Raw genomic sequence first — 26,848 nt, forward strand, 5'->3', positions numbered from 1 at the left:
TAAAGTATGGATGTGTATTCCGAACATAACACACTATCAATACAAATAAGGAGGAAAAGGTGTTTTTCCCCCTCAATGTTCTAACACTCCTCAAACAACAAAAGCGCAGTAGAAGAAAACAAAAACATTGGTGCTAGAAAAAAAAGAACAGAAGAAAATTAGGCTAAATCTCGCCGCCTTTGTGGGTCTGGCCATAAGACTTCATCCACATCACATGTGATGTTGTCTTGAGCTAGGCAGCGTGGGAAGTATCGCCTGGAGTCCCGTATCCAGGCCTGGCATGACCCCTGATCGATGTCTCCACAAGCCTCCTCCATTGCCTGTAGAAGTGGTATGCGTTGGTGGGGCTGGCGATCGTACACCTTCCAACGCCATGCAGAGAAGAATTCTTCGATAGGATTCAAGAACGGAGAGTATGGGGGGAGATTGAGTGAGATGAAAAGTGGGTGACCTGTGAACCAATTGCGGACCACAGCAGCCCGGTGGAAACTAACATTATCCCAGATGATAACGTACCTGGTCTGTTCTGGCCCCTGGTCATTAGGGATTAGTCTGTTATGGAGGGTGTCCAGAAATGTGATAATGTGTGCAGTGTTGTATGGACCTAGGATTGCATGATGGTGAAGGACGCCGTTTTGACTAATAGCTGCACACATTGTTATGTTGCCACCACGTTGTCCCGGGACGTTGATGATGGCACGGTGTCCAATGATATTTCTGCCGCGCCTCCGTGTTTTTGCAAGGTTGAAACCTGCCTCGTCCACATATATTAGCTCATGATGCACTACATCTGCTTCGAGCTCCATGACTCTCTGAAAGAGACAAAACAATGTAGCACAGTACGAAAAGACAGGGATCAGTCAATATGATGTCGCACCATACACTTCCAGATCCAGTACCAATGATAGGATAGTATAACTTACCTGCACATATTCATATCTCAGTTGTTTTACACGGTCTGAGTTTCTTTCGAAAGGGACTCTGTACAGCTGCTTCATCCTAATTCTATTGCGTTTCAGTAGACGAGACAGTGCAGAGAGACTCACTCTGTTGATGTTTTGGAATATGGTGTTATCTGCCATTATGTGGTCCTGCAGTTCTCTGAGTCTGATGCAGTCATTTGCAATGACCATATTTACAATGTGGGTCTCCTGCTCTGGGGTGAACAGTCGACCTCTTCCACCAGATACTGGTTTTCTTGCAGTTCTGTAAAAACATTTGAATGGTTTTAGTGATAGATCCTTCTCATTATGAAAGTACAGTACATATTACTGTACCAGTAAGACTACAGCACTTAATCTAATTTCGAAATATCCTAATGATACCTGCAATAGTATAGTGGCTCAGATTTGGTTGAACCCGTTGCCCAGTCTCCCTCATGCTCATCCCATGGTTGACAACATGGTCAACCACAGTCGCTCTGATTTCATCAGTTATTGTGTTCCTGACTCCCCTTTCTCTTCCTCTTCACAGTCCTCTCCTTCTCCCCGTCCTACTTCACCTCTTCCTCCTCCTCTTACTTCTTCACCTCCTCTAGTTCTCACCCCTCTTACTCTCTGTCCAATATTGGCCTCCATTGTTGTCCAAACCAAATGTTTACCTGTGGCCTATTTATAGTGCTCAAGCTCTGATTTGTAAGTGAACTCATTATCTAAAAGTGTTTTCACATGTGTCAATGTGGAAAGGCAATTGGCAAAATAGTGTAGCAATGTAGAGACCAATGTTTACAGTTTTGCTAGAAGTATGTTATTAAATTGCAAACTGAGTGTAAAGCAGAGAACGTGCATTCAGTTTGGCACACTTGGTGAATGCATTGGCTACAAGTGTTAATGGTTTCAGAGCTGGTGCTTCAAGAATCGCTGTTAGTGTTTAAGCATGAAAACAACACTAATCTCTTGGCCTCTGCTTTACTGAAGAGAAAGGATCTTATTGGTTGGCGACATGACGTCATAGCCCAAAGGGTGTGGTTAAATGAAAAGGGTATGCTGCACGCTGTCCTTTTGAAATGCAGAACTGCTTATTACATTACACATCAAATCTCCTATGATCATCATATTTCAAGCTCAGAGCACACTTGTTTAGAAAGAACAGTGTGTTAGCAACAATAGAGTAGAAAATAATAATTACTTTATTCCATCTACACTGAACAAAAATATGATTTTACAGTTCATATAAGGAAATCAGTCAATTGAAATAAATAAATTAGGCCCTAATCTATGGCTTGCACATGACTGGGAATACAGATGCATATATTGGTCACAGATACCTTTTAAAACAAAGTAGGGTCTGTTTCAGAAAACCAGTCGGTATCTGGCGTGACCACCATTTGCCTCATGCAGCGCAACACATCTCCTTCCCATAGAGTTGATCAGGCAGTTGATTGTGGAATGTTGTCCCACTCCTCTTCAATGGCTGTGCGATGTTGCTTGATATTGGCGGGAACTGAAACACGCTGTCGTACGTGTCGATCCAGAACATCCCAAACATGCTCAATTGGGTGACATGTATGGTGAGTATGTAGGCCATGGAAGAACTGGGACATTTTCAGCTTCCAGGAATTGTGTACCGATCCTTGCGACATGGGGTCATTGCATTATACTGAAACATGAGGTGATGGCGGCGGATGAATAGCACGACAATGGGCCTCAGGATCTCATCACTTCAGCAAACCATTCGCCCACCCGACGCCATACACGCTTTTTGCCATCTGGCCAGTACAGTTGAAACCGGGATTCATCCGCAAAGAGTACACTTTTCCAGCATGCCAGTGGCCATCGAAGGTGTGCATTTTCCCACTTAAGTCAGTCACGATGTCAGACTGCAATCAAGTCAAGACCCTGGTGAGGACGACGAGCACGCAGCTGAGCTTCCCTGAGACGATTTCTGACAGTTTGTGCAGAAATTCTTCGGTTTCATCAGCTGTCCGGATGGCTGGTCTCAGACAATCCGCAGGTGAATAAGCCGGATGTGGAGGTCCTGGGCTGGTGTGGTTACACGTGGTCTGCGGTTGTGATGCCGGTTGGATGTACTACCAAATTCTCTAAATTGACATTGGAGGTGGCTTTTGGTAGACAAATGAACATTCAATTATCTGGCAACAGCTCTGGTGGACATTCCTGCAGTCAGCATGCCAATTGCACGCTCCCTCAAAACTTGAGACTTCTGTGGCGTTGTTTGAGTTTATTTAATTTTTACAGGGACAGTGCACATTAATCAACGTTTCAGTAAAAGTGCCGGTTTTAGCCAGCCGGCTAATTTTCAACCGCAGTCCCTGGGCAGGTTATTAAAAACAATTACAATATAGACAATCGCAGAGCAACATAGGACAAGCAAGACATAGCATACAGACAGAGCAACATAGAACAAAAATCAACAAGACAAAGTCCATAAAAGCAACAAAGTGTTTCCATACCTCACAAGCTACAGATAACAGACAACATGGAAAGCGGCAATACACAGCTAGGGATTATGTTCACAAATCTGATTGACCTTTAGCCATGTCTTCATGCATTTTGTGAAAGTGTGATATGTGGTGCAGTTATGTGTGTCTGATGGCAGTGTATTCCAGACATGGGAAGCTCTCACAGAGAAAGCGGATTTACTAAAGGCGCTTTTTAAGGGAACTATACAGTCACCTCATGGCAGACCTTGTGGATCTACTGCCATATGTTTGGCTTTTCTGTTTAACAAAAATACTGAGTGGAGGGGGAGCCAGGCCATTTAGGATCTTGAATACAAGACATGCGTTGGTGTATTGCACAAGATTTTCCCAACTCAGGAGCTCATGCTTTCTGAGGATGTAACAGTGATGATGGCTATTGGGCTTCCTATCAAGCACTTTGAGAGCCTGTTTGTAGACAGACTGAATGGGTTTTAATGTTGTACAGCAAGCTTGGGCCCAACTAGTCAAGCAGTATGTTAAGTGAGTATAATAGATTTGAAGTACAGTTTTGCTACCTCTGTAGTCAAACAATTTCGTATAAATCGGAAATTAACTAGGTTGAATTTGGTTATTTGAATTACCTTTTTCTCATGCTTTTTAAAAGAGAGGTTGGAATCAAGTATGATTCCAAGGTACTTCAAATCAGATGCCACCTGGAGCTTCTCCCCTGACACATAGACATCTGGCTCAGTAGCATCTGTTGCCCTCTTTGTGAAGAACGTGCAAACAGTTGTTTTCACATTGAGATGCAAACACGAGTCACTGAGCCACTTTGTAACCTGGACCATTACAGTAGTGAGTTCTTGTGCAGCTTGTTGTTTGCTCTTTGCATGCACATATATCACTATCATCTGCATACATTTGAACTTCAGACCCAGTACAGACAGAAGGCAGATCATTAATGTACAGGCTGAACAGGAGGGGCACCAGTATTGACCCTTGAGGCACGCCCACATCATAGCTAAGAGTGGGCGACAGCTCATTGCTCACTCTGACACACTGAGTTCTGCCTTCATCCATCTCAAGGCATCGGGGGAAAAGTTAAACTTGGGCAATTTTGTGTGTTGAGTGACCTTTTATTGTCCCCAGCACAAACTGCACCTGTGTAATGATCATGCTGTTTAATCAGCTTCTTAATATGCCACACCTGTCAGGTAGATGGATTATCTTGGCAAAGGAGAAATGCTCTCTAACACAGATGTAAACACATTTTAGAGAAATAAGCTTTTGTGCTTATGGACAATTTCCGGGATCTTTTATTTCAGCTCATAAAACATGGGACCAACACTTTACATGTTGAGTTTATATTTTTGTTCAGTGTACATCACCTCAGTATGTTAAATATTCAAATGACCTTGTTCTAGCCTAGGTTTAGTTTCTCTAAAAACATATTTACACAAGCCCGTTTCAAATGAAAAGTAAACAAAGGGGTTGTTGAGTGATACAGTGGCTTGCGAAAGTATTCACCCCCTTGGCATTTTTCCTATTTTGTTGCCTTACAACCTGGAATTAAAATAGATTTTGGGGATTTTGTATCATTTGATTTACACAACATGCCTACCACTTTGAAGATACAAAATATTTTTTATTGTGAAACAAACAAGAAATAAAACAGAAAACTTGAGCGTGCATAACTATTCTTTCCATTTTTTAACAATGGATTTAATGGTGCTCCGTGGGATGTTCAAAGTTTGATACATTTTTATAACCCATCCCTCATCTGTACTTCTGCACAACTTTGTCCCTGACCTGTTTGGAGAGCTCCTTGGTCTTCATGGTGCCGCTTGCTTAGTGGCGTTCCAGACTCTGGGGCATATATATACTCAGATTATGTGACACTTAGTTTGCGCACAGGTGGACTTTATTTAACAAATTGTGTGACTTCTGAAGGTAATTGGTTGCACCAGATCTTATTTAGGGGCTTCATAGCAAAGGGTTTGAATACATATGCACGCACCACTTAAAAAAAAATTGGAAACAAGTTATTTTTTTTCATTTCACTTCATCAATTTGGAGTATGTTCATTACATGAAATACAAATACAAATCGATTTAAATTACAGGTTGGAATGCAACAAAATAGGAAAAACGCCAAGGGGGATGAATTACCCTCTTACCCCGAGACATTTCACATGATAACTAATATGTCAGCTCAATAATGGTTTCCAGACATCCCCTGTGTACATCTGAAGGCACACTGCTACGATTTCTCCCCATTGTGGACACTCCTATGTCTGATAAGGCTACTTAGAAACTCTTGTTACACAGTTTACACTCACGAGGAGGAAGGATAATAACAGGTCAAAAGTAACATGTAAAAGTAGACTTACTGTACCAATTAGTTATTATTTTTGCTGATATCAAGTTTATGAATTATTAAGGGATTGAAACTTGCAATTCTGTTACCAAATTGGTAACAGAATTACTGCAATTGGATTGGCTACAATTGGAAATCATAGTCACAAACCACAGTTGGGTCACCTGCTACTGTCCTCCCTTCCACTGGCATACTGTTATGTTCAGCTCATCTTTCTGTTGTCTGGTGGTTAAAGCAAGACTGCAAAAACAATCTGGACAACCCCTCACACTCCCCCTCTCTCTGTCTCAAGTGAATGTCATCTCTCCCGACACCTCCCATGACATGGACCACCTACCCTCTTTCCATTTACTGTAACAAGCATCCTCACCGACTGAGCACCAACCGACACCGGACGTCCATGGTAGGGCTCAGTGTTTTCCACAAGCACATGGAGTAGCCAGCCAAATAGAAAAAGTAGCCATCCAGGATCCCACAGGTTAAGAACTTTTTGCAGAACGAGCTCTCTTCTGGCGGCTTCTGGTACATTTTAATGGCATCCAAAATACACAGCGAAATTATCGAATACTTTATTGAGTTGACCTCCCAGATTGAAAAATATTTTTGTGGTATTGTGTTGTAAATTACTGAAAATGTATGAATTCAGTGTATTGTTAGTTGTTTTGGATATTGTCTAGACCTATCTGATCAGGACTGTTTAAGTACGAGAACATTATGCCTTTTATTTTTACATTTAACCTGTCTTCTCTTGAGGATAAAGTATTTTATTGCAAGATATGAATTGCTTTGGTATTGTAGTTTAACTGACACCCGGCCCGGAAAGCCAATTTCCGTACACGGCCACAGAGAAGTCAGATTCGAAAATTCCTAATTCCGTCTAAAGTCAGGTGTTCGTTCCACACCCCCAAAAATGACTTCTTTTATGGTGGTTATTTTAGAATAAGGCTCTAACGTAACAAAATGTGGAAACGGTTCAGGCCAAAGAGTTCAATCTTGGTTTCATCAGACCAGAGACTCTTGTTTCTCATGGTCTGAGAGTCCTTTAGGGGCCTTTTGGCAAACTCTAAGCGTGCTGTCGTGCCTTTTACTGAGGAGTAGCTTCCGTCTGGCCACTCATAAAGACCATAAAGACCTGTTTGGTGGAGTGCTGCAGAGATGGTTGTCCTTCTGGAAGGTTCTCCCTTCTAAACAGAGGAACTCTGGAGCTCTGTAAGAGTGACCATTGGGTTCTTCGTCACCTCCCTGACCAAGGCCCGATTGCTCAGTTTGGCGGGGTGGCCAGCTCTAGGAAGAGTCTTGGTGGTTCCAAACGTATTCCATTTAAGAATGATGGAGGCCACTGTGTTCTTGAGGACCTTCAATGCGACAGACATTTTTTAGTACCCTTCCCCAGATCTGTGCTTCGACAAAATCCTGTCTCGGAGCTCTACGGACAATTCCTTCAACCTCTGCTTGGTTTTTGCTCTGACATGCACTGTCAACTGTGGGACCTTGTATAGACAGGTGTGTGCCTTTCCAAATCATGTCCAATCAATGAATTTACCACAGGTGGACTCCAATCAAGTTGTAGAAACATCTCAAGGATGATCAATGGAAACAGGATGCACCTGAGCTCAATTTCGAGTCTCCTAGCAAAGGTCTAAAAAACAGTTTTTGCTTTGTCATTATGGAGTATTGTGTGTAGATTGAGAAAAAAAAAATATTGAATCCATTTTAGAATAAGGCTGTAATGTAACAAAATATGGTATAGTTTGCATTGGCTCATGAAATTACCTCTAACTTCCTGCATACTGGATGTAGAGACGTAAAAATGGTATCCACCTGACTCTGGGGAAGTGGATAAAGGGATTCATTGCCAGAATCCCGGCATGGTTCTACACAAAATTTGTCAAGACCCGGGCCCGTATCCACAAAGCGTCTAAGACTAGGAGTGTTGATCTAAGATCTTTACAAATAACCGTATTCATTGTGATCTAAAAGGCTAAACTGATCCTAGATCAGCACTCCTTCTCTGAGAGGCTTTGTGGATATAGACCCTGACCTAATACCATTCAGACAGTAGTTCACAGTGGGCTCACCTCAGTGAGACTGTGTGTGGTCCTGTGCTGCTCAGCTGGTTCCTCTGTGGCTTCAGGAGGTGTAGTCTGGTTCTCCCCTCAGGGTTCCCCAGACCCTCCTCACACCCCTCCTCCTTCACCAGAAGCACCTCTGGACCCTCCTCTTCCTGGAAGAGACAGGTGATACAGACATCAACTGAGTTTACAAAACATTAAGAATACCTGCTCTTTCCATGGCAGACTCACTAGGTGAATCCTGTTGAAAGCTACGATCCCTTATTGATGTCACTTGTTAAATCCACTTCAATCAGTGTAGTTGAAAGGGAGGAGACAGGTTAAAAAAAGATTTTTAAGCCTCGAGACAATTGAGACATGCATTGTGCATGTGTGCCATTCAGAGGGTGAATGTGCCTATGAACGGGGTATGGTAGTAGGTGCCAGGCACACCGGTTTATCTCAAGAACTGCAACGCTGCTGGGTTTTTCATGCTCAACAGTTTCCTGTGTGTATCAAGAATGGTCCACCACCCAAAGGACATCCAGCCAACTTGATACAACTGTGGGAAGCGTTGGAGTCAACATGGTTCAACATCCCTGTGGAACACTTTCAATACCGTGTAGAGTCCATGACCTGACGAATTGAGGCAGTTCTGAGGGCAAAGGGGGGGGGGGGTGCAACTCAATATTAGGAAGGTGTTCCTAATGTTTGGTATACTCATTGTACACTCCCTCGGGTACGTACACACAGACATGGAGTGTTTACCCATCCCCACTACATAAATATGTTGTGGGTAAATAAGTCAGCTATGATCAGTCAAGTCACCATCAGACAAACCTGACTAAACTATTTTGACGTGTACAGTAGGTGTTTGTTAGTGTGTGGGTATATTTAGTAAGTGTATAATGGTTATAAAGCACTGTCGGGTGTATACAGAATAGGGTGAGATCAGATGTGATGTATACTAAAGAGAGTCTCAATGAAAGTGTTAGAATGAAAAGTCCCATTTTGTGTTTATTAAACATAAACAAGTTTTGAATACACCATATGAAAACCACATACGTCTCAACTAAATCAGCATGTACTTGATATACTTTATTCATTTTCTCATTAGAAAGTGTCTTGGGAAAAACATTTAATAGTTGAATGGAAGTAAAGAAATATGCATTTGTGAACATCATATATCCTACACAGTACAAACAATATGTAACAGACTTTTTAGGATTATATAGCACACAATGTCTGGATGCAATATTCTACCATGGAATATTTAACACTGAAATCTGTTAATCTTGTTATTCCAAATGTATCTGTGGCTATTTTCTGTTGACAATGAAAATTAATCTTTGTGTTTAATGCAGGGTTTGATCTAAACGTCTAACAAGTGGAAAGGTTACTTTCTATGTTATAGAGTGGAATGGTTTTTCTGCTGGTGTATCCTGAGGTAGCTCTTCTCTGAGAACCTCTTCCCGCAGTGCGTACAGGCGAATGGCCTCTCTCCCGTGTGGACCTTCAGGTGCATCTTCAGCTTGTGCTGGTGGGAGAACCTCTTCTCACACTGAGTACAGCTGTATGGTTTCTCCCCTGTGTGGACCCTCTGGTGCCTTTTCAGGTCACCAGCCTGGGCAAAGCGCATGTGACACTGGGTACAGCTGAAGGGTTTCACCCCGGTGTGGACCCTCTGGTGCCTCTTCAGGCTGGAGGAGTGGGAGAAACTGACCCGGCATAGGTGGCAGAGGAATGGTTTCTCCCCCGTGTGAATCCTCTGGTGGATCTCCACCTGTTTGGGGAAACTGAAGGCTTTCTCACAGAATGAACACGGGAAGCTCTTCTCTTTGGCGCAGCCACCTTTACTGATTGCATCTCTACTACTGTCATTTGTCAATGGGCTTGTGTAGCCATTTAGTGTTGAGGCACTGGCATTGTCTGAGGTCTGGTTTAACATTAGGAGAGTGTGAGGAGGATGAAGGCCAGGGAGAGTCTGTGTTGTCTCAGGGTCCATGTTCCAGTTGATAGATCCTATAGAAGGCAGGCTGAAGGCAGCACCTGTTAGGGGGTTAACCTGAGGCTCCATCAGTCTCTCTGAATCACAACTATAGGAGCAGGACGGAGCATCACTTGCTGAGTCCATTTCTATTCTCTTCCGCCACAAACTGACACCTCCCCGTCCCCGGAGACCAAGTCTACGCCTCGCCCAGGTCTCAGCCAGTCTGTTGTCATGGAGACTAAATTCAGATGTCGTTTTGTGTTCGACTGTCTGTTTCTGTCTGTGGTTAACAGTGTTGTACCCCAGCCCAGAGTTGAGGATGCTGTCCCATCCACTGACCTCCACTATGTCGCCTCTGGTCCTGGACTGTACAGTGATGTCATCCCCTGAGCCCTTGGATGCACCTGTCTGGGAATCCAAGGTGGCTGTCCAGTCTCCTCTGTTAGCCTCCAACCAACCACCTGCAAGAAGAGGTTACAAAATATACTTTACAAACATGTCAGAGGAAACTCTACACATTTAGTTTTGAGTCAATTACCTGGTGAAGTAAATATTTTGTTGTATTGATTTTATGAATGAAAATAATAGCCAGGCGTATCAGTATTCCCATTGAAGATCTATTACTGTATGTAGGCTATATGTATTTCTCCCTTACCTTGCTCCCCCATCTTTAGTCCACTCAGCAGATCAATGCTCTCTGGTCCATCTTCTATTGTCTCCTCTTTGACCAGCAGCAGATCAGGCTTCCCATCCTCCATGTCTACTGACTGTAAGAGATACAGAGTGAGAGGATGTTGGATCAAGAAATCTGATATGAGCACCCTGCTACGGAGCATCTTCTGATTGGGCAATGAGGGATTTCTATGAGTACTATGCAAACATGTTAGTTGATTTGATTACTTGACACTCTTTAATGGTTTGATAATTCAAAGGCTAACCTCAGTGAGACTGTGTGTGGTCCTGTGCTGCTCAGCTGGTTCCTCTGTGGGTTCAGGAGGTGTAGTCTGGTTGTCCTCCATGACCATGGTCCCCTCAGGGTTCCCAAGACTCTCCTCACACCCCTCCTCCTTCACCAGCAGCACCTCTGGACCCTCCTCCTGGAAGAGACAGGTGATACAGATTACACAGACATACACTTACTCAGGTAGTTAGGCACAGATAATAAAAACACTTCAACATGGAGTATTTACCCATCCCCACTACATTCGAGTCCTATACTGTAGTTACAGAATAGCTTCATTGCTGTTAAACCTATGATATAGCCTAGTGTCCATGATTGACTCTGTCACCCCCCTCCCCTTTTGTGCCTTCCTAGTTCCTCTATGTTCGCCCAACCTAAACCCTTACCCTAAACCAGGTTCATATCCTCTACCCAACCCCTAACTCTTTATATGTCCTGTTTTGTCTGGTCCTTTTTGATTTTAAATTGCATTATTATAATGGTAGACATATGTTGTTGGTAAAAAATAAGTTGGCTATGATAAGTCATCATTAGACTAACCTGACTAAACTATTTTGAGGTGTACAGTAGGTATTTGTTAGTGTAGGTACATTTAGTAAGTGTATATTGGGTATAAAGCATAGTTAGGTGTATGCAGAATAGGGTGAGATCAGATGTCATGTACAGTCGTGGCCAAAAGTTTTGAGAATGACACATTCATTCCCACAGTTTGCTGCTTCAGTGTCTTTAGATATTTTTGTCAGATGTTACTATGGAATACTGAAGTATAATTACAAGCATTTCATAAGTGTAAAAGGCTTTTATTGACAATTACATGAAGTTGATGCAAAGAGTCAATATTTGCAGTGTTGACCCTTCTTTTTCAAGACCTCTGCAATCCACCCTGGCATGCTGTCAATTAACTTCTGGGCCACATCCTGACTGATGGCAGCCCATTCTTGCATAATCAATGCTTGGAGTTTGTCAGAATTTGTGGGTTTTTGTTTGTCCACCCACCTCTTGAGGATTGACCACAAGTTCTCAATGGGATTAAGGTCTGGAGAGTTTTGTTCCCAGAGCCACTTAGTTATCACTTTTGCTTTATGGCAAGGTGCTCCATCATGCTGGAAAAGGCATTGTTCGTCACCAAACTGTTCCTGGATGGATGGGAGAAGTTGCTCTCGGAGGATGTGTTGGTACCATTCTTTATTCATGGCTGTGTTCTTAGGCAAAATTGTGAGTGAGCCCACTCCCTTGGCTGAGAAGCAACCTCACACATGAATGGTCTCAGGATCCTTTACTGTTGGCATGACACAGGACTGATGGTAGCGCTCACCTTGCCTTCTCCGGACAAGCTTTTTTACGGATGCCCCAAACAATCGGTAAGGGGATTCATCAGAGAAAATTACTTTACAGCAGTCCAATCCCTGTACCTTTTGCAGAATATTAGTCTGTCCCTGATGTTTTTCCTGGAGAGAAGTGGCTTCTTTGCTGCCCTTCTTGACACCAGGCCATCCTCAAAGTCTCCGCCTCACTCTGCGTGCAGATGCACTCACACCTGCCTGCTCCCATTCCTGAGCAAGCTCTGTACTGGTGGAGACAGTCCTGGCGCTTGCCCTGAAGCCTTCTTCACAACAATTGAACCGCTCTCCTTGAAGTTCTTGATGATCTGATAAATGGTTGATTTAGGTGCAATCTTACTGGCAGCAATATCCTTGCCTGTGAAGCCCTTTTTGTGCAAAGAAATGATGCCGGCACTTGTTTCCTTGCACGTGACCATGGTTGACAGAGGAAGAACAATGATTCCAAGCACCACCCTCCTTTTGAAGCTTCCAGTCTGTTATTTGAACTCAATCAGCATGACAGAGTGATCTCCAGCCTTGTCCTCATCAACACTCACACCTGTGTTAACGAGAGAATCACTGACATGATGTCAGCTGGTCCTTTTGTGGCAGGGCTGAAATGCAGTGGAAATGTTTTTGGGGGGGATTCAGTTCATTTGCATGGCAAAGAGGGACTTTGCAATTCATCTGATCACTCTTCATAACATTCTGGAGTATATGCAAATTGCCATCATACAAACTGAGGCAGCAGACTTTGTGAAAATGTATATTTGTGTCACTCAAAACTTTTGGCCACGACTGTATACTAAAGAGAGTCTCAAAATGAAAAGTCCCATTTTTGTGTTTATTAAACATAAACAAGTTTTAAATACACCATATGAAAACCACACATGTACATAATTCTGCATGAACTTGATAAACTACATTCATTTTCTCATTAAACGTGTCTGGGGGGGGGGGATGAAGTAGTTGAATGGAAGTAAAGAAATAGGCATTTGTGAACATTATAGCCTACACAGTACAAACACAATATGTAACAGACTTTTTAGGCTTATATATATGCCTTACACACAGTGTAGAAAACATTAAGAACTCTTTCCATTACATAGACTGACCAGATAAAGCTAGGATCCCTTATTGAAGTCACTTGATAAATCAATTTCAGTCAGTGTTGAAGGGGAGGAGACAGGTTAAAGGAGTCTTGAGACAATTGGGACGTGTGTGTGTGTCATTCAGAGGGTGAATGGGCAAGACAAAAGATCTGACACACTGGTTTATGTCAAGAACTGCAAGGCTGCTGGGTTTTTCATGCTCAACAGTTTCCTGTGTGTATCAAGAATGGTCCACCACCCATCCAGCCAAATTGACAACTGTGGGAAGCATTGGAGTCAACATGGGCCAGCCTCTATGAATTGAGGCTGTTCTGAGTGCAAAGGGGAGGGAGGGAGGGGGGGTGCGCAACTCAATATTAGGAAGGAGTTAGTAATGTTTGGTATACTCAGTGTATATTACATAATGTCTGGATGCAATATTATACTCAGGAATATTTAATAATGAAATATGTAACTCTCCTTATTCCAAATGCATCTGTGGAGCTTTTCTCTTGACAATTAAAATGTTTTTTTTTCTTTAACCCTTACACTCCTACCCAGGTTGAAAATGTAAGATTTTGACACTGATAAGCACTTACATTGGAATGAAGTGGCTGTACAGTAACATGCTATACATGACGTCGGAGCTCAGGGTCTCTGAATGGGTTTTGACTGACGTTCTGAACTTGAGCACTACACTACAAGAAGATGCCTCCCTCCATCCTGCTAATTGGGCTACTTTTGCAAATGTTTTTATTGTCTGAGTGAGGGGAATGTAAATTGAGGGAAATGCTGAAAATTAAGAGGGCTGTGGTCATGAAATTTTGTCAGTCGGTTATTGTCATGCAAAAGTATGCAGGTCTCACGGTAATTGACATAAACACGTTTAGCATGTCCAGGCCTCCGCCCATACAAGCTGCCGTTGCGGGCCTTTGTAACATCTACATTAAAAAAAAGTATAATAAATGAATTGAATATACACCATCACAATAAATCCATTTATTTTAGTCAGGTCTAAATAAACATGATATGAAGAAAATGTATTTCAGAAGAACAGAGAATGAGTTGGCCTACTGTAGACCTATGTTATCTGGCTATGCTCCATGCCATAGGCTGTAGGCTTGTTAAGTCTAGCTGACAATATACGCTGTCCTGTGCCATTTTGTTTTATTTTACAGTAAGAAGAATATTATTTAACTTATTTTATTCAGCTAAGTAATATTTTTCCAATTACTGCGCATATGAAGTGGCTATGTTGAGCGTAAAAGTTATCAATTGAAACAGGTCCTAAATGCTAGTTTTTTAGTTATTTGGCAACTTTAGTTTTGAATGATACAAACCTTAGAAAGCAAAACATATGGGCTGCATGGTGTGACTACAGGATATTGATGATTTGAGAAAGTAGAAAGGAAAAAAAAGCTTGTTCTCTGTTCCTTGCCTCAGGCTGCACAGCTGTTCTCATCAAGTGATCATATTTTCACCCATCAGACTATTCGCAAATTAATCTCGTCTTTACTAATATGTCAAATGTCGATTTAGAATGGCCATTATCAACAGTGGCCGAGGAAAAAAATGTATTTCATCTGTAGCGAATGGAGGACACCAACCTTGTTCCTGCAGCTGCCCAGTGTTTCATTTGGGAAACCAATTGAAATCTGTTGGGGAACATCGATAGTGAAACATATTTCACTAAACGGTTGACAGCCCGTCTGCGCGCTCGAGAAAGGAATAAATTAGACCGAGGAGGAGATGGAAACGCATGGCGGTGAGAGATGTATAGCTAAAGGTAATGTGTGACCCAATTAATTATTAAAATATTTAAAAAATGCCCTATAACTGGGCTATTCAAAATCAAATACAAATTCACTAATTGTAGGCTAACGTGTAAGCCGCACTGCACAAACCATCAATGAACCAACAGCATCGCCTACATTCTCTCCCCGACTCATGGAGCGTAGCATAAAGTAGCCAATCTATCCAGTATAATACAGGCCACACAGTTTTTGAAATGTTTTTCTGCCATGCGTAATATGCGGTAGGCTATGTACTGTATAAAAGGCACAATCATAATTCCGTTTTTTTTTTCGGGTTTAGGCTCATATCCCTATGCATAAACTCTATGTGTACGGGTGTTTTCAATGAATCATCACCTTAGAAAGTGCTGTCCATTTCGTTGTTAGGATTTGAAACAACATCCATAACAACCATGTTTCACACTGTTTCAACCTGCTGTTGAATTCTTTCTTCAAATTTGATTATCACAGTGAGGTGAGTTTTAAAAGTACTATAGGCGTTCTGTTTTGATGTGATGTTAGAGGGACAATAGAGCCATTAGGGCCTGATGGTTGTTAGCAAGTTGGGTACTACCAAAGCATGTCCAGAGTGCATAAAGTGAGATTACCATGACAAGTGGAATTTTACTGCAGTCATGACTCATGACTGCTAGTGTGGCAGTAATATGGTCACTGCAACAGCCCTAGTTACAAGATGACATGGCATTATATCCTGGGTTGTCCTGAACAGAATGAGCCTATTTGTTGTATTGTGAAGATTTGCCGCGGACCACGCATTTGAATTTACTTACGACTCTATTCCGTCCCAACACTGTAAGACATATTTTATAATTTAGCTTTTATAATTCATGTTGGCATTAGAGCAAGGTGTCAAATGATGAACACCTGACCCAGATCGTGCTTTGTAAAAGGACCGTTTTTGGATTGCTTAAACAACAGTAATTGTGTAAAGGCTGGGATGCAGGGTTGTGTTCCAAACAAAACCACTACAAGTGTGCTTGCTCCAGTTCCTCACCGGCACAGCTAGGAGTGCTAAAAATATCACCTTCAAGTTGAAGACTTCTTTAAGATATAAAAGTGCATTGACATTACTTAGGAACTGTGTACACTTTGGAGAGGTGTGTTGCCACTTGGAAACACCAATTAGACCTCACTCAAATCCTTGTGATTTTTTTGTCTTATGTTGCACCTACCCTACATTTTCCAGGAATATTCTTATTATGTTACTGAAAGTATCCAGAGTATTTTCTGATTTTGTTTTAAACATATGCGGCAGAGTAAATGTAAAATGCGCATAAAATCAACAGTGTAATGTTTGGATTCAGTCTTGTGTCAGGTGAACTGTTGTGTCCTCACTTTTAGTCTAATCATTTTCACATAATCTCCAAACTGTTGATTTCTACCATGGTTATGCATATGCTTTCCCTATTTCTTCTGTAAGAAACATTTCAATTTAGCTCCATCCATATAGGCCAATTCCCACAAGTGTAAGGGGTTAAAGTAGGGTTTGACCTAAATGTCAGACCCCATCAAGTGGAATGGTTACTTTATGTTATAGAGTGGAATGCTTTTTCTTCTGGTGTATTCTGAGGTAGCTCTTCTCTGAGAACCTCTTCCCACAGTGCGCACACGCGAACGGCCTTTCTCCCGTGTGGACCTTCAGGTGCATCTTCAGATGGTGCTGGCGGGAAAAGCTCTTCTCACACTGGGGGCAGTTGTAGGGTTTCTCCCCTGTGTGGATTCTATGGTGCCTCTTCAGGTCACCAGCCTGGGCAAAGCGCATGTGACACTGGGTACAGCTGAATGGTTTCTCCCCTGTGTGGACCCTCTGGTGGATCTCCACCTTCTGGAGGCAGCTGAAGCCTTTGTTACAGAACATGCAGAGGAACCGTTTCTCTTTACTATTGCCTGATGTTGCTCCCCCTCCCTGAACCTGGGCTCTAGCCCTGTCGTTTGAGTTCAATACCTGATTAAAAAGGCAGCGTCCGTGTGAATCGGAAGACCCCATTGAAGTGGACACTGGGTTGTAATCCTTGAGTGTGTGTAAAGGGGAGTGGGTCGTGTTATTTGGATTTGTCTCTAAGCTTTCCCTGTAATCTAAGAAATCTCTGCCCTGTGAGAGTCTGTATCCTAGGTGACTATCTGCATTCCATGTGGGAGGATCCTCACACTCCACTTTCACTTCATCTACAACCAAACCCTCCCCTTTCTCATCCAAGCACCCTTCAGAATATACATTACTACTGTACCGGTTCCAATCCCCTCTAGACAGATCAGTCTGTGTCTCTAAACCCAAGGGCATGTTGTCAGGGTCCATCTCTGTAGTAGAAGAACAAGACGGATCATTGCCAGTCTCTAACGCATCCCGATGGGAATGAAACGTCCTCGGGCTCGGGTTACCGTAAAGTAAATACTCTGAGCCGGGAGCAGGAAGACAGCCCAGTCTCCCCAGCCCGAGTCTCTCTGGGTGTGACCTGTGGTCAGATCCTGTGTGTAAAAGCCTTTGTGTTACAGTTAAAGTCTTGGTGTCTATCTCTGACTTGATGGCGTTCAGCGTTCCACTGACCTCCGTGATGCTGCGTCGGGTCCTTGGCAGCACTGGGGCGGTTGTGGTGTCCTCCGTGGCTACAGGGGGCGCTCCAGTCTGGATGTGCCATGGGTCCTCCTCTCCTTCAGACCTCTCCTGCTTGACCCTAAGACCTACAGCCTCTGCATCTGCAGACTGACACAAGAAGAGAGGAGGTTATTACGGGTACAATATTAGTTAAATGTCTCACAAGCTCAAATGAGGATGTACATGTAAGCAAGTGACTATCTGAGGGGAGCCTTTCTGAAATAAACTGGCCACATTTGATATACTGTAATTTTAATGTAACACCATTACACTGACATCTATTACGATAACTTGCTGGGTTGAGGTTCCACTCCCCTCATCAACAGTGATTGGTTGGTCATCTCTCCATGTATTGTGTCCAGCTGGCTTCACAAAGCTCCTGTGGCCTCCAGGGAGATGTCCTTCACCTGAGAGAGTGATTGGGGGAAAAGAGGTGGTTAGGTTAGCTACTGTCAATGCTCAACGGTATATTGTACACTATTGACACTGTCTAGAATTGGCCAGGATGTAAGGTAACACTTCAGATTACTTCTTAATATACAGCACTATTTATAGATCGATATTATGTTCCAGGCATTATATTGTTTCAAATTAGTAATAATAGGAAATGCAGTAAATCAAGAATTGTGGTGAGAATATGATAGTGTCTTTGTGCAAGATAGATAAGTAATCAGGGGAATTTATTGCATACTTCCCAAAAATTGACCAAGACCAAATTCTGGCTAAAGGGAAATTTCACCGCTGCTCTATTTCACTGTATATGTCCATGAATATGTTATTAACATAGCATTTTTCATAAAAATCAAGAATTTCCTCACTACACGCAAATATGAGCGTTTCTGCATTTCACCGGAAGCAACGGGCCATCCGCATTTCTTGGTTGTAAGCGAACCACAATATACAGAATTCATAGCGATTTCAAGACGTAGTACCATCCCGGTAGAGGTGGAGCCAGTTGATGTGAATTCTCTCCTTGAGAAATATCCAAATGCCAGTATTTGTAGCCGGAGGATTTCGAAACAGACCTGAAGTCTCAACTAATGAGGTTGCCAGGTGTCACGCCTGTCATCACACGCATCTGCTTCCCATCATTACGCACACCTGGACTTCTTCATCACCTTGATTACTCCCCCTTTATTTAGCCCTCTGTAGCCTCAATCATCAGGCAGTAGTGGTTTTGTTCACGTTTAATACGCTTCTCCTGTTTTGTTTATCTGCCTTGTTCATGTTTATTAAACTCCCCATCTGCACCTGCTTCCTGACTCCAAGCGCATAGTTACACCAGGTCATTGAACGTTGAAAAGTGATGCTATTCCATCTCCTTTTTTTTCCACTTCAAAGAGAAAGGCATCCGATCAGTGCAGCAAAAAAGAAGTCGAGCTGAGGTAACTTAGCTAACGTTAACCCTACATTCATGTACATATCACCTTAATTACTTTAACATACTGCTTTACTCATTTCATATGCATATACTGTATTCTATTCTACTGTATTTTAGTCTATGCCACTCCGACATTGCTCATCCTAATATTTGATAATTCCATTCTTTTACTTTTAGATGTGTGTATTGTTGTTAATTGTTAGATACTAATGCACTCTTGGAGATAGGAACACATGTCTTTCGCTCTAGCTTCAATAACATCTGCTAAATATGTGTATGTGACCAATAAAACATGTATTTTTAAAGTCTACACCTGTTGTATTCGGCCGCATGTGACACATCAAATATTTGATTTAGCTTACTAGCAAGCGAACTACATGTTATCTAAACAAATCTAGCTAGCTCGCTCTCATAATACGCTGGCTAGACATTCTAAAGCAAATCAATGTAATTAGCCGGATGCTATCTGGAAAATGTGATTTGTAAACAGCTGGATTCTATGTTTAGAGGATATCTTCTGTGTATAATGTGTCGCAGAAGGGGGGGAAAAACATTAACGATGCACTTAACTGTTCTACGAGTGGTCCGAGGCAGTCGGTAAATAACAAGCGTTTAAGTTCAACTTTACTAACGATGGTTTTGGGGGAAAAGCTCAGATTTAACGATACTCCTACAAAGGTTCAAACAATGAACTTAACCTTAAGAAGTTAAGAAGCTTTTGGGAATCCGGGTTCAGGGGTATTCAACTCTTACCCTACGAGGTCTGGGGCCTGCTAGTTTTATGTTCTACCTGATCGTTAATCGCACCCACTTGGGCTGGGTTTCCCAAAACCATTATAGCACCAAGATCTTAATTCCATTGAAACGAAATGGACGGAAGATTATCTTAGTGCTACGATACTTTTGTGAAACCCAGGTCTAAAATCAGTCCCTCATTGACTCGGAGTGTAACAACACATACCAGTGTACTGTACCAATTTTTTTTGTTTACAGATGAACATGGTTTCTTGTATGATTACACACAGGGCTGTGGCAGTCATGGCATTTTCTCAGCCGTTATGGTCATGCAAAAGACTGCCGGTCTCATGGTAACTGACCGTTAATTAAGAACCATGTTTAGCATCTCCAGGCCTCCATGCAAGCCGTTGATGCACGCCTTTGGAACGTCTACATTTTTTAAAGTCTAAAATCAATTGAATATACACCATCACAATAAATCCATGATTTTATTTTAGGCAGGTCTAAAGAAACATGATATGATAAATGTATTTCAGAAGAACAATGAGTTGGCCTACTGCATGTTATCTGGCCATGCGCCATACCGAAGGCTGTAGGCTTGTTCATTTAGCAGACAAGATATGCTTAAGTCCTGTGCCATTATTTTATAGTAAGAGGAATATAATTTAACTTAGATGAATAAAATTCCAGAGTGAGAGTGCGTTCATATGAAGTGGCTATGTTGAGTGTAAAAGTAATTATTTGAAACAGGTCCTATAGGCTAGATTTAGAGTTATTTGGAAACTTTAGTTGGGAATGATACAAACCTTTTGATTTCTAAGGCATTCTAAAGATATATGGGCTGCATGATGCGACTATAGGCTATTGACGATTTGAGAAATCTTTGAAACACCCACAACGACCATGTTTTCGACTGAGTTTTAACCTGTTGAACTTCTTTCTTCAAATTGAGCAATCACAGTGAGGTGAGTTTTAAAAGCACATACTGTTTTGATAAGTGTTCGGGGGTGATTTTTAATTGCCTTTACATTGATGGCTAGAGGGACAATAGAGCCCTGAGTACCAGGCCATTAGTGACCTGATGGTCGTTAGCATTTTGACATTTACATTTTAGACATTTAGCAGACGCTCTTATCCAGAGCAACTTACAGTAGTGAATGCATACATTTCATTTCATACATTTTTTTTTGGTTGTTGTCTGTGCTGGCCCCCCGTGGGAATCGAACCCACAACCCTGGCGTCGGAAACACCATGCTCTACCAACTGAGCTACAGGGAAGGCGAGTTGAGTACTACCAATGCATGTCCAGAGCGCATAAGAGGAGATTACCGTGACTTGACGGTCATGTCAAATTTGACCCCTGTGGTCATAACTCATGACTGGCGGTAATACGGTCACGGCAACAGCCCCAGTTACACATCCTCATGATCAGTCTTCATGTCTTTCCAGGAGACTTGCAGTTCAAACAAATCTTCTGCAAGAGGTCAAAGCAGTGGGTGGTGAAGAAAGTGTACGAGCCCAGAACCCACCACTTCTGGGAGAGGCTTGTCCACCTGGCTGTGGAGCGCAGAACCCACCACTTCCGGGAGAGGCTTGTCCACCTGGCTGTGGAGCGTAGAACCCACCACTTCCGGGAGAGGCTTGTCCACCTGGCTGTGGAGCGCAGAACCCACCACTTCCGGGAGAGGCTTGTCCACCTGGCTGTGGAGCGCAGAAAGCACCAGACGGTTGTCTGAAAGGAGCCAGAGTCAGAGATCCACAAACCCAACATCCCTGCCAACGTCGCCACAGCCAGCTAAACCAGCTGCCATGACACCCATAACACGAGGTTCACCAGCTGAAGAACATTCTGGAACCTGCGTGGAACATTCAACCAACAACATCCAAATTCAGTTTGACTGATGTTGTAGTACACTATAAAATGCCCAGTATGCTCACAACTGCATTATGGTACAGATATTCCTAGCTCTTTTACGTATGCATGCAGTACCAGTCAAGTTCGGACACACCTACTCATTCAAGGGTTTTTATTTATTTTTTACTATTTTCTACATTGTAGAATAATAGAGAAGACAAATTATGAAATAGCACATATGGAATCTAGTAGAAACCAAAAAAAGTGTTAAACAAATCAAAATATATTTTAGATTCTTCAAAGTAGACACCCTTTGCCTTTGACAGCTTTGCACACTCTTGTCATTCTCTCAACCAGCTTCATGAGGAATGCTTTTCCAACAGTCTTGAAGGAGTTCCCACATGCTGAGCACTTGTTGGCTGCTTTTCCCTCACTCTGCGGTCCAATTCATCCCAAACCATCTCAATTGGGTTGAGGTCGGGTGATTGTGGAGGCCAGGTCATCTGATGCAGCACTAAATCACTCTGAAATAACCCTTACTCAGTCTGGAGGTGTGTTGAGTCATTGTCCTGTTGAAAAACAAATGATAGTCCCAATGATAGTCCAAACCAGATAGGATGGCATATCGTTGCAGAATGCTGTGGTAGCCATGCTGGTTAAGTATGCCTTGAACTCTAAATAAATCACTGTCACCAGCAAAGCACCCCCACACCTCACACGGCGGTTGGAACCAAAAATCTCAAATTTGGACTGCACCAGTCTAACGTCCATTGCTTGTGTTTCTTGGTCCAAGCAAGTCTCTTATTCTTATTGGTGTCCTTTTAGTAGTGGTTTCTTGCAGCAATTTGACCATGAAGGCCTGATTCACATAGTCTGCTCTGAATAGTTGATGTTGAGATAGATGTCTGTTACTTGAACTCTGAAGCATTTATTTGGGCTGCAATCTGAGGTGCAGTTAACTCTAATGAATTTATGAGTTAACTCCGGGTCTTCCTTTCCTGTGGCGGTCCTCATGAGAGCCAGTTTCATCATAGTTCTTGATGGTTTTTGGGACTACACACTGACATTTTCCGGATTGACTGACCTTCGTGTCGTAAAGTAATGATGGACTGTCATTTCTCTTTGCTTATTTGAGCTGTTTTTGCCATAATATGGACTTGGTCTTTTACCAAATAGGGCTATCTTTTGTATACCACCCCTACCTTGTCACAACACAACGGATTATCTCAAACACATTAAGAAGGAAAGAAATTCCACAAATTAACTTTTAAGAAGCCACACCTGTTAATTGAAATGCATTCCAGGTGACTACCTCATGAAGCTGGTTGAGAGAATGCCAAGAGTGTGCAAAGCTGTCAAGGCAAAGGGTGGCTACTTTGAATAATCTGAAATATAGCCCTGTTATGGCTGAACTGATCACGAAATTGTACTGAATAACACTGCATCGTGTAAAAAGAGAGCTTATATTGTTAACTAGTTACCGAAAACAAAACAACTTACTCATTTTCCCAGTTGGTCTTGGCTGCCACTGTCAGTTGATCTAGGACAGGGATGGGTAACTCCAGTCCTCGGGGCCTGATCAGTGTCACACTTTTGCTCCAGCCCTAGTTAACACACCTGACTCCAATAATCAACTAATCCTGATCTTCAGTTTAGAACGTAATTAGTTTAAATCAGCTGTGTTTGCAAGGGGAAAAAGTGACCACTCCAACTTCGAGGACTGGAGTTGCCCATGCCTGATCTATGAGGCTCTGAAGAGCCTGCCTTCAGGGTGGGAACACAATTGGACAAGGAAGTAAGGCACCTATCACGCTGTAGTCAGGGAAATTGCGTCAACCAAGATATCCTGCAATGTCCAGGCAGATAGGAACATCGTTGAGACAAGTCCAGTGCAGGGCTCGACATTCAGGGCTGCCCGTTGGTCCGGCAACATCTGCTGAGCTCACCGGGACAGTTAATCATGCTTTCATATGGCCTGCTTGGGCCAGTACATTTTCAATCTCCAAAACAGAAAATGTATATTTGTATTTAATCCTTTACAATCTTGCCAACATCTGACGCGTCACAGTTGTCAACCAGCATTCGGTTTCCAAGCTGAGGCAAGAATGTCAAGGCTTTCCCACTCGGTCAAGACTAGTGCAGTGTTGCCAACTCCTCAGTAAGGAGAGTAGCTATTGGCTGTCCTAAAAGTCGCTAAATGACATCATCACCTAATTTGCATAATTGGCCATGTGCATGTAATTGTGATGGACGCTGTAGGAGAGAGGAATAACGTCATGGGAGAGACAAAGAGTAAAAAACACCCTAAATATGTTTAGAACTACAAATGAGCAAGCTGCAGAGAGTGGCACACACAGCGAATAAGAACCAGATATTTGAGGCCATACTCCTCCTTCAGCACTTTATGGACCCCATTGTTAATCCCCGCCATAACAGAGGCATTGTCAGTCCCTATTCCCAGGAGTTTCTCTTTTTTAAGACAACACTTCTCGGGGAAAGCCACAACACGGGCTATAGATTTGGCATCTCCTCCCTCCAACTCAACAAGCCCCAGAAATGTTTATACAACTGTCTGCTTGGTGTCACTAAAGTACCTTATCACAACCCCCAGGTACTTAGAAACACTTACATCTGTGGACTCATGGAGGAGGAGGCTGAAACGCTGGTCACCCACATCTGCGACCAACTTTTTCATAAAGTATGGTGCTAGAACACCATTAATCATTTCTGTGCACTTTGTCCTGTGCATTTTGAAGTGGGTAGCAGTAGTGGAGTCTGAGAAAGCAGCTCTACATGCTTCTCCAATGTGATCACATGCCAGCATGGAACAGTGTTCAGTGATAGCTAATGCCATGGTGGCCTCAGCCTTTTTTGCAGAGTCAATTTTTTTTAACCATAAATGGCAGCTTGTTTTGGGTGGAATTGTTATAAGGCTTTGCCTTTTGAGTGTGTTTTTTACATCACTAGGTTTGCGTTGAAATCAGCCTTACAATACAGGCAGTATGCCCGTGTATCATCACCAGTAAACGGCTTCAACCAGCCTTTGAATTCAGGGTTTGATTCCCACTCCTTTCTGTATTTTTGAGTGTACAGTTTAGACTGAGACATGATGAGCTAGCCAGCTAGATGTTTAGCTTATGTCACAGAGAGGCACACACACAGTGGACAAGGTGAGTAAGTGACTGAGGCTGTGTGAGTCAAATGCAGTGATTTCTTTTAGACAAAGAACATTTTACATTTACGTCCCGCCCTGAATGTAAGCGAGGGCGGGATCAGCCAGCGGCGGCTTCCCGCATGCGCGATTCATTTGCAGTCTGGACGCGGAGGGGTGAACATCTGCTCTGACCGCAGCTGGGAGGGACTGCTGCACGAGGACTGGGCCGCCTGTGAGTGCTTTGGGACGGGGATGGGGCCCACGGCAGCACCCGCTGCTCGCTGAGAAGAGTAAGAACGATACGTGCTTTCACGTCAGAGTCTCCAATAACGCCAGAAAAAGTCGCTAGATTTGTCGCTAGTCGCTTTTTTGAAAATGTGTCGCTAGAGGGGTCTGGATACTCACTAAATATAGCGACAAAGTCGCTGAGTTGGCAACACTGGACTAGTGAGCCCCACCTAAGTATGGCCTGATACTCACGCTAGACCCCTCACAGCGGAGGCAAGGTTGAATATCGGCACACGTATTTCACCAACACAGAATAAAAGTCCTCCGCCAGACATCCTACACAGAGATGCCATTATTAGCAAGTAAAGGTATACGTAGGCCTACACTATGTAGCTGCTTGCTTGTCAAGACAAATTTACACATCACTTGGTGGTAAAAATGTATATTTTAATAATGCTATTCTGTAGTCTATATAATTGTTTAAAAACCAGCTTAATTCCAGAAGCTGTTAATGAGCTATGTCGTTTATTTGTTGTTTTTGTCGCACTGCTTTGCTTTCTTGGCCAGGTCGCAGTTGTAAATGAGAACTTGTTCTCAACTGGCCTACCTGGTTAAATAAAGGTGAAATAAAAAATACAAATGTATCATCGGAATATCAACTGGTGGGTGGCAAAGCCACAACTCCTCATACAGCCGATTGTAATCTCTGACAAAAACAATATGAGAAGAGCAGGATCCTAGGTTTCCGGTGCTGTTTGATTTATTTCATTTTTACGAGTGTCTGCCATGACAATATAAAACGTAACCGCAGGAAGCGTTTCCCAAACAATCAGTGTAAATATCAGATGGTATGGTTGGCTATAAGGTACTTGTGCAGACTGCAAATGAAACATGAAATGACCCATGAAGAATTTTCAGAATTTCAATCAACTTGCTTTTATGTTATCTTGGCTCGGAACAGTAATTCTTTCATTTGGCCCAGTAGTTTTCACATGGGACTAGAAAATGTCCCTGCATTTCAAGCCCTGCAATGGCTCTAGTGAACAGGGACAACCATATCTATTCGTGATCGTGCAATTAGCGAAACACAAATTGGGCCACAATAATTGCTACAAAAAAACGACTCCATTTTTAGATCAGACAGCACACTCGATCAACTGATGGCATCATCAGTGTAACGAACATTTTAAAATACCGCTGTAGTGCATCATTATTTCTTTAACACCTCATCACTCAGAATTATGAGTGGTTAAACACCACAAATAATGTATAGTGGTGAAGTTTCCCTTTAACCATAAGTATTTAATACATCTAAAGCCACATGCCCAGAGGGGAACCGGGCGACAGGCCTCCTGCTAAATGTACCTCTAGTCATTTCTCTGTGTGGGTCGAGGATCTTGACACTTCTGGGACGACTGGCGAGGACGCGATCTTGCGTTGTCTCTGCGCGCTCACGTGCTACCTTCAGTTCCAGTAGCTGTAGTTTCCTCCGCAATGTCCTGTTTTCTTTCTGGCTTTGAGTTATTTCCAAACGAAACACTGCATAGTCGTCGTCTACGAGTTTACAGACCTCTGTCACGGCTGCATTCGCTAGCACCTCCATAATGGAGGCTATTTGCGTGTGAAGAACCATACAGTTAGCCATTGTTAGCTAACGTTACCGAGATAACGTCTATCAACCAAGTCCGGTCACCAACGCGAATTAAAGACTACCTGGGACAAGTATGCGATGCTGTGCAATTAAGAGTCCATGGTGTTAATAAATGTCTGAAAAACAACAATAAAAACGGTAACTTGGAAATGATTATTGGTCGCTGTTCACTTCCGTTTGCTACTACTTCAAAGGTACACACACCGCCACCTACTGGAGTGTGAGGCCGCTTACCGCCTTCCCATAGAGCAGGTTTCCTAA

The 26,848-nt window shown here is 42.8% G+C and overlaps 1 protein-coding gene and 1 non-coding gene across 3 annotated transcripts; both read right to left on the reverse strand.

Moving 5' to 3' along the window:
• LOC106609876 (uncharacterized) lies at positions 1 to 26,840 on the reverse strand. 2 transcript variants are annotated; one of them, XM_045723133.2, is made up of 9 exons: positions 26,302 to 26,829; positions 17,857 to 17,987; positions 17,533 to 17,688; positions 10,738 to 10,896; positions 10,455 to 10,566; positions 10,139 to 10,260; positions 7,837 to 7,982; positions 924 to 1,206; positions 1 to 812 (listed from the first exon to the last, which is right to left on the reverse strand). In XM_045723133.2, exons 1-9 carry the CDS (start codon positions 26,579 to 26,581, stop codon positions 159 to 161), a joined length of 2,043 nt encoding a protein of 680 aa, XP_045579089.1. In that variant the 5' UTR covers positions 26,582 to 26,829; the 3' UTR covers positions 1 to 158. The 2 variants fall into 2 exon arrangements, with proteins under 2 accessions (XP_045579089.1, XP_045579091.1); XM_045723135.2 differs by lacking the exons at positions 1 to 812; positions 924 to 1,206; positions 7,837 to 7,982 and having other exon boundaries at positions 8,801 to 10,260; positions 26,302 to 26,840.
• trnag-ucc (transfer RNA glycine (anticodon UCC)) lies at positions 20,905 to 20,980 on the reverse strand. The gene has a single exon. It is a non-coding gene; the product is annotated as a tRNA-Gly (tRNA).
• Positions 26,841 to 26,848: the final 8 nt, after the last annotated feature.

Source organism: Salmo salar, chromosome 08 (assembly GCF_965601325.2).
Source record: "Salmo salar chromosome 08, fSalSal1, whole genome shotgun sequence".
Taxonomy (NCBI): Eukaryota; Metazoa; Chordata; class Actinopteri; order Salmoniformes; family Salmonidae; genus Salmo; species Salmo salar.